This window comes from Limanda limanda, chromosome 16, assembly GCF_963576545.1.
Source record: "Limanda limanda chromosome 16, fLimLim1.1, whole genome shotgun sequence".
Classification (NCBI taxonomy): domain Eukaryota; kingdom Metazoa; phylum Chordata; class Actinopteri; order Pleuronectiformes; family Pleuronectidae; genus Limanda; species Limanda limanda.
In genome coordinates, this window is record NC_083651.1 from 1,174,707 (window position 1) to 1,186,779 (window position 12,073).

General features: G+C 46.4%; 1 protein-coding gene across 1 annotated transcript in view; it reads right to left on the minus strand.

The window, feature by feature from the left end:
• Nucleotides 1-743: 743 nt before the first annotated feature.
• The window catches only part of htr2aa (5-hydroxytryptamine (serotonin) receptor 2A, genome duplicate a), a 29,303-nt gene continuing 17,973 nt past the window's right edge, over nucleotides 744-12,073 (minus strand). Inside the window, exons 2-3 of the mRNA XM_061088284.1 lie at nucleotides 6,285-6,485; nucleotides 744-1,606 (exon numbers count right to left, since the gene is read on the minus strand). Of these exons, the coding sequence (XP_060944267.1) occupies nucleotides 744-1,606; nucleotides 6,285-6,485 (1,064 nt within the window). The remainder of the gene's footprint in view (nucleotides 1,607-6,284; nucleotides 6,486-12,073) is intronic.

The window sequence follows — 12,073 nt, forward strand, 5'->3', positions numbered from 1 at the left end:
TCTCTAACGTCGTGTTTCACACAATGTGTTTGTTTCCCTCAGGAAACACAGCAGCAGCTGGATCTGTTTCTCTGGTTCCTCCTGATCCACTGAGGTCTGATGGAGCAGGAGATCCAGTCTCATCCGGGCTGATCCACCCGAAGGTTCCAAGGGAGGTAGAGGAGGCTGAGGAGCCAGAGGATGAAGGAGGTCTGAGGTCACTGCAGCTCCATGAAATGAAATGAGCTTTATTTTATCCTTTTTTCTGAAGAGCTTCTATTAAAAGTCTTTTTGCATCTTTTGCATCGACTGTTCCTCTTTTTCTTCGTCGTTTCATGATCCAACTGGAAGATATCGATCAATCTCTTAAAAGAATGAGGGGAAACTTTCCAGGACTATTGTGATTTTCTGTCAGAAGCTTTGAAACGACATCGAGACCAAAACCCACGACTTCAGGGATTTTTACATGAAACGATCTCTGATGATTTTCTTCTCGGGCCGATGGTTATCAGAAGGTTTCTGTGTTTTAATATAGAAACTGGATCCAGACTGATAACGAGGATCAGACCGGTTCAAGCTGCTCTGAAAGATGAAGCTTTATACGATAGTCCCGGTTGTCTGAAGACGTCGGGACCTCAGTGTTTCTATAATCCAGACGAGGAGGCACTTTGTCTGTGGAACTTTGTCTTTAATATCTATAAAGTCTTTGCTCTCAGAAGAAGGAAGCGACCACGGAGGTTAATGTTCTGATCCTGATCAGAGTTTCACACGCAGCTTTCATCCCCGTCTTTCTGGCTTTTGTCCGACTTACACGATAATATTTCCCGCCCGGGTAAAGAGAAGTCCCTCCCTTCACCACTAGAGAGCGCAGCTCCATTTCGTAACTTTGCGATGGCGGCCAGCGGCAAGTGGGAGGAGCTAAACGCCAGTGGCGGGATGGTGTTCACCAGCATGAGCTGCAGAGGCTTCTTCGGCGTCTGGTAGCGGCAGCGGACGTAGCGCAGGAACGCTGCTCGATACGTCTTGTTGAACAAGGTGTAGACCAGCGGGTTGACGGCGGAGGACAAGTACCCGACCCAGACGAAGACGTTCAGCAGCCCCCCCATGAGTCCCGGGTCGCACGCCGCCGGGTCGCACACCACCACCAGCACGTTGGTGATGAAGAACGGACACCACATGACCACGAAGAGGAAGAACACCACGCCCAGGACCTTGGACGCCTTCTGCTCGTTGCTGATGGACTGCATGGTGCGGCGTCCGAACAGCGAGCCCGACACGCTGCCGCGCTCGCCTCCCAGGCCGCCGGCGCTCCCCCGGCCGCCGGCCTCGCGGCTCAGCGAGCGTCGGAACAATCCATCAGAAGACAGAGAGCTCTGAGGTAAGAAGCTCAAAGTGAAGGTGGTGCTCCACTTGGGCCGCGGCACCAGCTGGTCCAGACACAGGGTGGCTTCGTTCCGCAGGGCGTTGATGGTCAGGAAGTACGTGACCACCATGATGGTGAGCGGCACGAAGAACGCCACGAGGGAGCCCACCAGCACAAAGCTGTTATCTGTCAGCAGGCAGCTGCCATCTTTGAACACCTTGGAGTGATCTCTGAGTCCCAGCACCGGGATCGGCATGGAGATCCCTGCAGAGAGGAGGAGAGGCATGAGAGTGTGTGTGTGTGTGTGTGTGTGTGTGTGAGTGTGTGTGTGTGTGTGTGTGTGTGTGGTATTAATGGACAGTTGACCTGACTACACACTCACTATTCACAGACCCGAGGGTAATCTGAGGACTCTGCATTTGTTAGTGTCTGAAGAACATCCTCTCTCTTTTTCCTTTTTTACCACTTGACCTGATTGTGAGCGAGTGTGTGTGTGTGTGTGTGTTTGTGTGTGTGTGTGTGTGTGTGTGTGTGTGTGTGTGTGTGTGTGTGTGTGTGTGTACACGTGTCAGCGTTTCGATGACTGTATCTAATCCGAATGCCAGTGTCTGGAGATAGAAATTACTGATAAATGTGACGGAGCGAAAGGGAAAAGTATCTGAAAATATATCCACTGAAATATGTACAGTATCTGAGTAAATATACTTAGTTACATCCAACCACTGCAGGAGAGAAGCGTCAGTCACTTAATTCTCAAAATGTCAAACTGTTGCTTTAAATAACCAGTGAAAGAGAAGCGCCCCCCCCCCCCACTGTGACTGACGCTGATGAGACGTGTCAGAGGAACATCTGCTGCTGTGAAGATCTCCAGGCTCAGATCGGATCCCAGAGAACATGTGGGTGGGTTCAACTGTTCATCAGCGTCGGGTGGACGTGATGATGGAGATCATAAACGTTTCTTCATATCCATCTGATCTCAGGTGATATGTCGGGGGGGGGGGGTGATTCACTGGGTTCCATCACACACACAGATCACAGTTTTTAGGTCGATTTCCTCGTCCTGATGAAACCTCTCTGCTCTAAATACATGAAATAAAAGACTTGAAAAAAAGCAGGCGAGGAGATGAAAGAGGAGGAAGAGGAGGAGGAGGAGGAGGAGACACAGGGACAGAGATGAAGGAGACTCTGGATTGGAGGGAGCCTGGAAACTGATCAGAGCACGTTTCAGGAAATCTGCTCTGACAACTGTGAAGAGACCAGAGACGACTCGTGTGAGTTCTTCTTCTTCTTCTTCTCTCTGGAGCTGCTGCTGCTCTGAGGTGAAGGTGAAGAACACAAAGAGACGAAGGACGAGAGGAAGAGGAGCTTCCTGAGACGAGTTCACGTCAACACACAGAACTCCTCAAGGAATCGGAGTTTAGACACAACGCAGACAAAAGACTAAAAACAGCTAATCCCCCGTGAAACTGAGCATAATTTCCCCAGAATCCGGTTTTTATTTGGATCTGCATCTAATCACACAAGCTCATGAATATCCGCTTCATTAATTTCTTTTTATAAAGATTCTTAAATAATTATCTGAGAAGGAAAAATGTCCTGAATCAGGAAGAAATAGAATAAATCTGGATCCGCCTCCTGATCCGATTTCTTCTGGAGCGAGTTTCCATCCAGAAAGCTGGATTACATAACTTCAGATTTCTTCTCTCTCCCACAAACTTTCTCATCAGGTACCATGTGTGTCAGTACCCCCCCCCCACCCCCCCCCCCCGTGCAACAATGCATAAATCCAGATGTTTGGTCCAATCGGATCAGAGCGTGACCACGACTCCCCTCAGGAACATGAGCAGCTTGACTTAACGCCACCACGTCCCCACGTCTCCCCCCCGACGAGGACGAGGAGAAACCAAATCAAACACTCGCCCCAAAAACTAAACGCTACGATGATCTCGCTGCACGCGTGGGTGGTGCGGCGTAGTGTGCTAATTAGGCGTGCGTGGCCTGCTGTGACTTCGCCTGAGGGCGGGATCTGCTGCTCGCCACGCTGACATCACATTATTCAGCTCGCCCTCCTGTCGACTTAGTGGAGCTTCAGCCCGGTTGCATCACGGCAGAGATTTGTGTTAAGGTTCGGCCTCCAGTCATTTGCTTGAACACGTTAAAATGTGTGACGCTCAGAATGCGAGTGGGCGAGCGGAACCGCGAGGAGACGACCACGAGGACGAGCGGCTCCGGGTCTTTGTGCAGCGTGTTCTGTTTGTGTGGGTTTTCTCCGGCTTCCTCCCACGGAACGAACACATGTCGCTTACTGGGGACTTCACACCGGCTGCAGGCGACAGGGGATTTAACCAAAGATTAAACAACCCCCCCCCCCGGGCCTAATGAGAGCAAGTGCTGCTATAGTTGATGAAACAAACTAAATCACATGATCCACAGATTATTTTTTTATTTTTTTAAGTTGACACCAAATGTAATCAGAAAAAGCCGGAGACTGTTAAATCATCCGTAAAGATTTCACCATCCTCAGTGTTAACTCTGTGGATTCTGTCTGTGGGTCCAGACCCCCACGTCCCAGTCACTGCTAACGAAGCTAACGCTAACGGATCATCTAGAACACGCCTCCTCCTGCACAGTTTAACTCCAGATGTTTAATGTGCACAGCTGCAGGAGACTTATTATCTGTTTGTTTGTTTGTGGAAGTTAAATGACGAGCGAATCAGTCGTCACGTTTTGGATCTGGAGGAGGAAACGTTCACTCAGCATCTGTAGCGTCATCATCATCATCATCATCATCATCATCATCATCATCATCATCATCATCATCATCATCATCATCATCATCATCATCATCATCATCATCATCATCATCATCATCATCATCATCATCATCATCATCATCATCATCATCATCATCATCATCATCAGAGCTGATGATGCAGCAGGAAGTGAGCGGCGAGGTCTCCGAGGAGCTGGAAGACGTTAGAGCTCAAACAGATCAATCAGTTCCTGTAATTAAGTTTGTATAGAACAATATAAGAAGGAGCTGGAGAGGAGTCCCCCCCCCCACCCCCCCACCCCCATTAATTATCCTCCACCTCTGACTCCACCAACAATTTTATTTTTTACTTGTTTCTATGGTTTTATTATTCTTACATTTTATTGACAGACTCCAGTGGGTTTGTTTTAATGTCACTCATCGATCAAATATATAAATTAAGGAGAACTGCCACAACTTTCTGATTGAATGGATGAAACGAATGAAGCTTCATCTGGTTGCCATGGTAACCTCAGCTGTAGGATCTCCGAGCAGCGTCGAGCAGAACCAGTCGACTCGTTGGTCTCTGATCGTTTCTGCTCCAGATGTTTCAAGACGTTCATGACTTCTGAGTCGTTGGCAGATGATGTAGTAGAGCAGTGAGTTTTTGATGAAGCCAGATGTCTTATTATTACATATTAATAAAACTCTTGTCGTCTGTATTTTACTGAAGAAACAAGTGTTTATTTCCTGTGTGTCACTCGCTGCAGCAGCTCAGGCCTGAAGGTCGGAGAATAAAACTGTTTCTCATCAACAGACTGAGGTGATGCAACAGTTTCTCTGGTTGATGATGAAATATGGATCCTGTTGTTTTTGAATCATAATCAGTGAGTCTGGTTTCTAATATGAGACGAAAACATCCAATCTTCCTTTTTCAGTCCTGTTGTCTCCTGTCTGGTTCTGTTTGAGGATTCATGTCTGTGAACATTCTCACTCGTCCAGGTCCGGAGATCTTAAGGAGATGAAGATGAAGATGAAGAAGATGTTTCACCTCTTGGATGAGACGTGGAAATTCATCCGGACAAACTGAGACTTTCTGACTTGCTCCTGGATTTCTATGAGAATGATTAATGGATCTTGATGTGTCTCATGCAGCTTCTTCTCTCTGACATCACTCTCCTGCCTCTGTCTTCTCTCCTCAAACCACAGGAAGTTACATCAGCTGGAACTAAACCTTGTTTACGTGGACGTCTCGTCATCTATTCAACAGATACGATCTCAGGACCAACTGCTGCTCTTGCATCTCTCTTCTTAATTCACTTAGTGCGAAAGCACGACGGCTAATAACGAGAAAAACAAAGTAATTAGGACGAAAGGACGTTTCAGTTTGAATTCTTCCTCTTTGCTCAGAGAGGAACAGATGGTTTGGTTTTGCAGATTTCAAACATCATCGTCTGAGACAGGAACGCACCACTCTCATGCTGTTCTTTGTTTCCCTCCCTCTTTTCACCTGGCGAGTGTGAATAACTGCGGAGCTAATTCGGTCGGAGCCCCCCCCCCCCTTGCTGGCTGCAGGGCCCATCATTACATTTCCTGCTCATCGAGGTCCATTGACCTGAGCAGCTGGAAACCAGCCAGGCCGGCAGCAGCCAATTATCAGGCCTGATTGTTCCCTTGTCTCCATAAAAAATGATATGGAGTCATAAACGTCAGCAGAAAGGAAAATTACATCTTGTCAAGAGGCGAATGCTCGAGTTTCCTTTGTAGTTCTGTGTGTCGATAAAGTGTCGGGTTATGAGCAGAGCTTATTTCAGCAGAACATTCCCGGTGACTCACGGTGAAGCTGAGATTCAGATGCAGGTCACATCTCTGATTTAAAACATAAACACGTTGTGTGTTCGGAGGCTGGAGCGGATTCTACAGGACGACTGATCCGTGGAGGTTCAGGGAGTAAACCACAGACTGTTCACAAAGCAGGACGAGATAACAGCTTCTAAATGTGAAGCCAACTCATCTGGATCGCCCCCTGGCTGCTGGCTGCGGTACAGGTCATAAACCCCGCCTCCGCCATGTTAATAAAACGGCTGATCCTTAACAGCCATAAAAACAGCTGAATATCAATGAACACAAAACCTTCTCAGGTAAAGATCAACTTCCACATCATCACAGAAACATGAAGAGTGTCCTCACCGGCGGAGATGGTCCACACGGCCAGGATCTTCACCCGGGCCTTGGTGTGGGAGTTGAAGCGGCTGTGGTGGATCGGGTTGCGGATGGCGATGAAGCGATCCAGAGAGATGGCGCACAGGTGCATGATGGACGCTGTGGAGAAGAGCACGTCCAGGTAGATCCAGATGGGACAGAGGTCCGAGGGGAGGGGCCACCCGTAATCTGGAAGAAGAAGACAGGAAAAGATTCTTAAAAACCAGTGAGCTGATTTGTTGATTGTTGATGTTGTGGTTTCCACGGCAACACATTTATTACTGGAACATGAACGTACTTCTCACATTTTCCACAGCCGACATATACAGTCACTGATCATCTACAGTACATATACAGTCTGTAACTGTCAGCTAAACCGGCCAGTTTTTGCAGACTGTTTTATTCTTTTATTTTAGGGTTGGGATATATATTGTTCTTATGTTCAACTACGGTTTGGGTTATGTCGTGGAATTTTACCAATAATCAAGCACAAGTCAGCAAGTGTTCTTTCTGGAGTTTTAATTCTACATCTGCAGATGGGCATCACAGTACAAATCACGGCAAAGATTTCATACAATGAGCAATGACATACAGAAGACACAGCAGTTTTAAACCTTCACAAGCTCCTCCTGTGAGAGGAACACATGTTTATCAATTAACCTCTTTGATCTTTAGAAATAGGTGATCAGTATCCTGTCTTCTCCTCGGTCTCAGGCTCCTTGAGTGAACATCTGTTTACAAGCATCTCTTATCAACATTTTACAACCCCCTCACATCCCCTTTCCTGTGACCTCTTTGTTAGGTGACCCTGTAAGTGAGGAAGTCATATAACATCAGTTACTTTGAGAAACACCCTGATAACTAAGAGAATCCATTTGCTCATATTTCTATACATCAAAGTAGTTCCTTCCATCAATCAATGCCCAAATGTTAAAATTTCCACCACAATCTCCCCCCTTTGAGACCTTAAGGCTCAACATCCTCTATACAATTTTAAATCATCTCATCATCCTGGAAGGGAAGCGTCCAGGATTGATTAGTTTCAGGAAGTTGAACATATTGCCCAATCGTAGACTTAATGAGGGAAGTTACCATAGTCTTAACACAAGGAACAATAAAACATGCAAACAACACTAATACACAAAATGAAATCAGAATAGGCGTCAAAAATTTCAACAATACATTTTTCCAACCCGTTAGAGTAAACCATGATCCCCAATTCCATCCTTCAGGAATTTGAGAGTCTTTGCTTTTCTCCTCGAACAATAGATCATTCAAATGGGAAACTATATGCGTCATATTATCAGAAATGTCAGGTATGTATGTGCAGCAATCGGTCCCAATTATGTGGCAAACACCCCCTTGACTTGCGAGCATTAAATCCAAAGCCACTCTGTTCTGCAAAGCCACATTCCTGATACCCTGAATACTGGGAGACAGAGATAAGAAACCTTCCCCCACTAGGGCTGTTAGATTCTCCAGTTCCATAGCAATCTCATCTATCTTGTGTGCGTTGTTCACAGTTCCCCACCAAGGTAAGAACCCTCCGAATCCTTTTTCTCCTGGAGACACTCTTACTGTGGAACGCTTATGTCTGGATGGCACATAATAGTGAGGATAATCTGTATGGAAGTGGGTGAGGTTAGGTGACAAGGTAACAAAAGGTACTAGTCTGGCAATATAACAAGTCCCACACCATGAGGAAGTTGTGCACAGACATAACAGCTCTCATTAGTGATTTTTCTAGCGATTACCTTCATGGTCTCATACCATGCATTATTTTCAGGTTTTATCTGTTCATCATAGGGGTCAAACGAAAGTTCTCTTTTGGTTATTTCTTTTATGCTCGAGTTGTTTTGGCTTGTTTTCCACAGCAGCAGTGGTAGGACGAAGATGACAGTCAGCAAGAACAGGGAGCACTTCCCTTCCTTCCAACTGCGCACCGCCCGCCCCATCAGATGCCACTGTTTGTCCGTCGGCGCCATTGAGTATCAGCAGTGTTCCTCTTGCAACCCTCTTAATCAGTGTGTCACTGAATTTTAGAGACTTGTAACTCTAATGGTTTCCACACCCCTTTCCTTGCGGGCATGAAACAATCGAAGGCTGGAAACACCACCTGCTGACATCAACGCACGTTCTGTCCTGAAGAATCCTCTCCTGGCTCAGGTACCCTCTTGCAATGGCTTGCATGTACCCAGGTTGCCCTCTCTGCGACCTTCACTGCCGTCTGCGTGGTGAGAAGAACTTGATAGGGCCCGTTCCACCGGCGTGCTCTCCAGCTTTTCCTCCTCAGGTCCTTCACCACAATCCAGTCTCCTGGTTTCAAATCATGCAGTTCACCGTCTATGGATTTTGGTAGGGCGTCTTTCACCTGCCTGTGGATATCAAGGAGAACAGAGGAAAGATTTACACAATATCGCAACATTTCATCTTCACATTGACTGGTCTGAGGAAGCTGCCTTTTAACAGGACCAATTCCTGTCTCCATTGGACGTGAAAAGAGAATCTCATAAGGACTCAAACCATTCTTACTTCTCACTCTAGATCTCATGTACATTAAAACAATAGGTAATGCCTTTGTCCATGTCAGCCCTGTTTCCTCACAGCATTTGACCAGTTTGTTTTTCAATGTGCCGTTTTCTCTTTCCACTGCTCCTCCACTAGCAGGATGGTAAGCACAATGTTGTCGCATATCGATACCCAAATACTCACCAACACTCTTTAAAGCTGCGCTTACAAATGGAGTACCATTATCACTGGATATCTTTCTTGGGATTCCCCACCGAGGAATGAATTCCCCCAGAAGTGCCTTTGCCACTGCTGAAGAATCCTGTTTCGATGAGGGAAAAGCCTCTACCCATTTGGAAAACATGTCAACCACAACAAGACAGTACTTCTTTCCCTCGCTTGGTGTTAGTTCAATAAAATCCATCTGTAAATGATCAAATGGTTCGTTTGGTGCTGGATGTGCACTTTGTGCAGTCTGAATACCCCTACCAATATTATTCGTAGCACAAATTACACATTTCTGACAGAATTTTTTTGAGTAGTTTGAAAATCCTTTTGTAAACCAATACTTCTGTATATCTGCTTGCATTCCCCCCTTTGACACATGGTCTTTACCGTGTATCAACTTAGCATAATAAGGAAACAGATATTTAGGTAAACAAGGCTTTCCATCTGGCCCACACCAAATTCCGTCAGTAACAGAACAGCCTGCTTTCTTCCAAACAACCTTCTCCTCTGGTGTTGCCCTCGCTTGCAGCTCCTGTAAATCAGCATTAGGTGTCACGGGCACATCCAAAACAAAAGCATCATTAACTGGCAGGCTACGTTTCGCTGCAGCCTTTGCAGCAATATCTGCTCTTGCATTTCCCCGTGAAACTGAGTCAAGTTCCCTAGTATGCGCTTCACATTTACAGATTGCAATCAGTTTAGGTAGCAACACAGCATCAAGAAGAGCAGCAACCAGGGTATGGTGTGTAATGGGTTTACCTGTAGAGGTTAAAAACTTTCTATTAGCCCAAAGTCTGCCAAAATCATGTGCCACACCCCATGCGTATCTACTATCAGTGAAGATGTTGACACTCTTGTCTCTTGCATATTTGCATGCTTCAGTCAATGCAACTAATTCTGCAGCTTGTGCAGAATACTGTGATGGGAGTGGTTCAGCTATGATTGTATCATACAAAGTTGTTACTGCAAAACCCACTTGGTTTCTACTAGTTGCTGGATCCCTTGATGCTGAGCCGTCCACGAACAGCTCCCTTCAACCTCATCATGACAAGACAATGGTACAGTATATCTCTCTGTCACTGTAGTACCAGTTGCTCCAATCGTTCTGAGATATCTGGCACTCATTTTAGGAGTAATATCAAACTCTCCACATTTAATGACTGATTCTGTGGCCCCTGAATCTACCAAAAATGTGATGTCTTTACCACTCACTACAATCGTGTGTTCCGGCATCTGTTTATATGCATCATGTGAATATTTAGCATAAAGCTCAATGAGCCTCTCTTTATTAATCTCCTGCTTAAACTCACAATGATTAATAGCCTTCGTAATCATCTGCTCTGTGTCCAACATTAATTTACATGGTGTGTGTGTGTCAGTGTTCTTACGATATTGATGTGAGGGTTCAAACTCCCTCTCCGTCTCAACGTTTTCACCACCTGGATCCGTATCTGTCCTCAGCTCCCCCGCCAGTCAATCGCACTTTGTGTGCGGGTTATCAGGACAGTCCCTTGCCCAGTGTCCAACTTTGCCACAAATGAAACAAGCGTCAGATCTTCCACGTCCCCGTCCTCTTCCCCTCCATCGACCTCTCCCTCTGCCGCGGCCTTGTGTCTGATACGCCGCCAGCTGAGCCATCTGTAGCTGCTCTGTAAACTCAGACTTCTCTTTCTTTTTCTTACTGTTCAAGAGTTTTTCAGCATGGGTGGCATGTACTTCGACTTTCCCGAGATTTGCAGACTCCCAGGCGATGCAGTTTGTTTTCACCATCTCACTGATCTCCGGTCTGATGCCGTGGATGAAGCGATCCCTCAAGTGAGCTTCCCACGGGGTGATACGATTCTGCCCCCCCATGGCATCCGGCCTCTCGAGGCCACTATTTGTAGTGTGGACCTCCGAGAGCCTGTGGAGATAATCGGTCACAGTCTCATCTTCACCTTGTTTACACATGGAAATTTTACTCATGTCCATTCTTGCGGGAAACTTTTCTGTTATTTCCTCACACAGATTAGTTATGAATTGTCCATATTCATGGTTACTAGCATGGGCCCAGTCTGGATCCACCAATCGCCGCTCCCGTGCGGGGAAAACTCTCGTCACTTTGGAAAAATGAATCCCCATCTGCGTCATCAACAGTCTCTGCAGTTCAGTACTCGTTGGTTTAAACTGTTTGCAAAAAGCCTCCAATTGCACTGCATACTGTGTTCCCCCACTTAGGACTTGTGGGAGGAATGAAACGGTGGATTCTTTCATTTCCGTGAATGTCCATGGTCTATAGATCAGCTGAGTGTTTCCATCTCCTGCGGCCACCTCCACCATCGGTGCTTGCACGGATGTTTTTAAACCGTAATCTTTACCTCTTCGGGTGCGATTCGGAGTGTGAGCTGCTGACCACGGAGTGCTGTAGGCTGGAGGGCTGTCTTGTCCCTCCGCAGCGGGGAGGTCGAGGTCTGGGTAGAGTTGAGAGACGGCTGGAACTGCCGCTTGCGCCGTCTGCAGCGGTGGCGGCTGAGCGCTCGGCTGGTCCAGCACCGCTGCCGGCTGTGGTCTCCCCTTTGGCGGAGCTGAGTCGAGATCAGGATCTAAGTGGAGAAACTGACACTTGGAGACAACATCAGTCCCTGCCTTCTGCTTTCTATCTCTGATATTTGCTTCTGTGACCCAACAGTCATACGCTGCCCAATTTGGTACAAATACTTTTTTATTCTTTTTTCTTTTTTGCTTATCATCTTTACTCCGCTCTTCTTTCACAAGTAGTTTAACTTTGAGTTGCTGTAACTGATTCAAACTCAAACTTCCCGTGCTTGGAAAGCCACAATTCTCAACCCATTCGCTGAATTGTTCAGTACAACATTTGCCGTAATTCTTTATCATGTACTGCACATTAGGAGAGGTAGGCTGTGGTGAATTTACAGAATCTTTCCTCTTCCCTTCTTTACTGATGTTTAAACCCATTTTTCTTTGCAGACCAAAAGTTCTACTGGTACGGGAGAAAAAATAAAAATGTTCCTAACTCCTATTTAATTTATTTGATCTATATC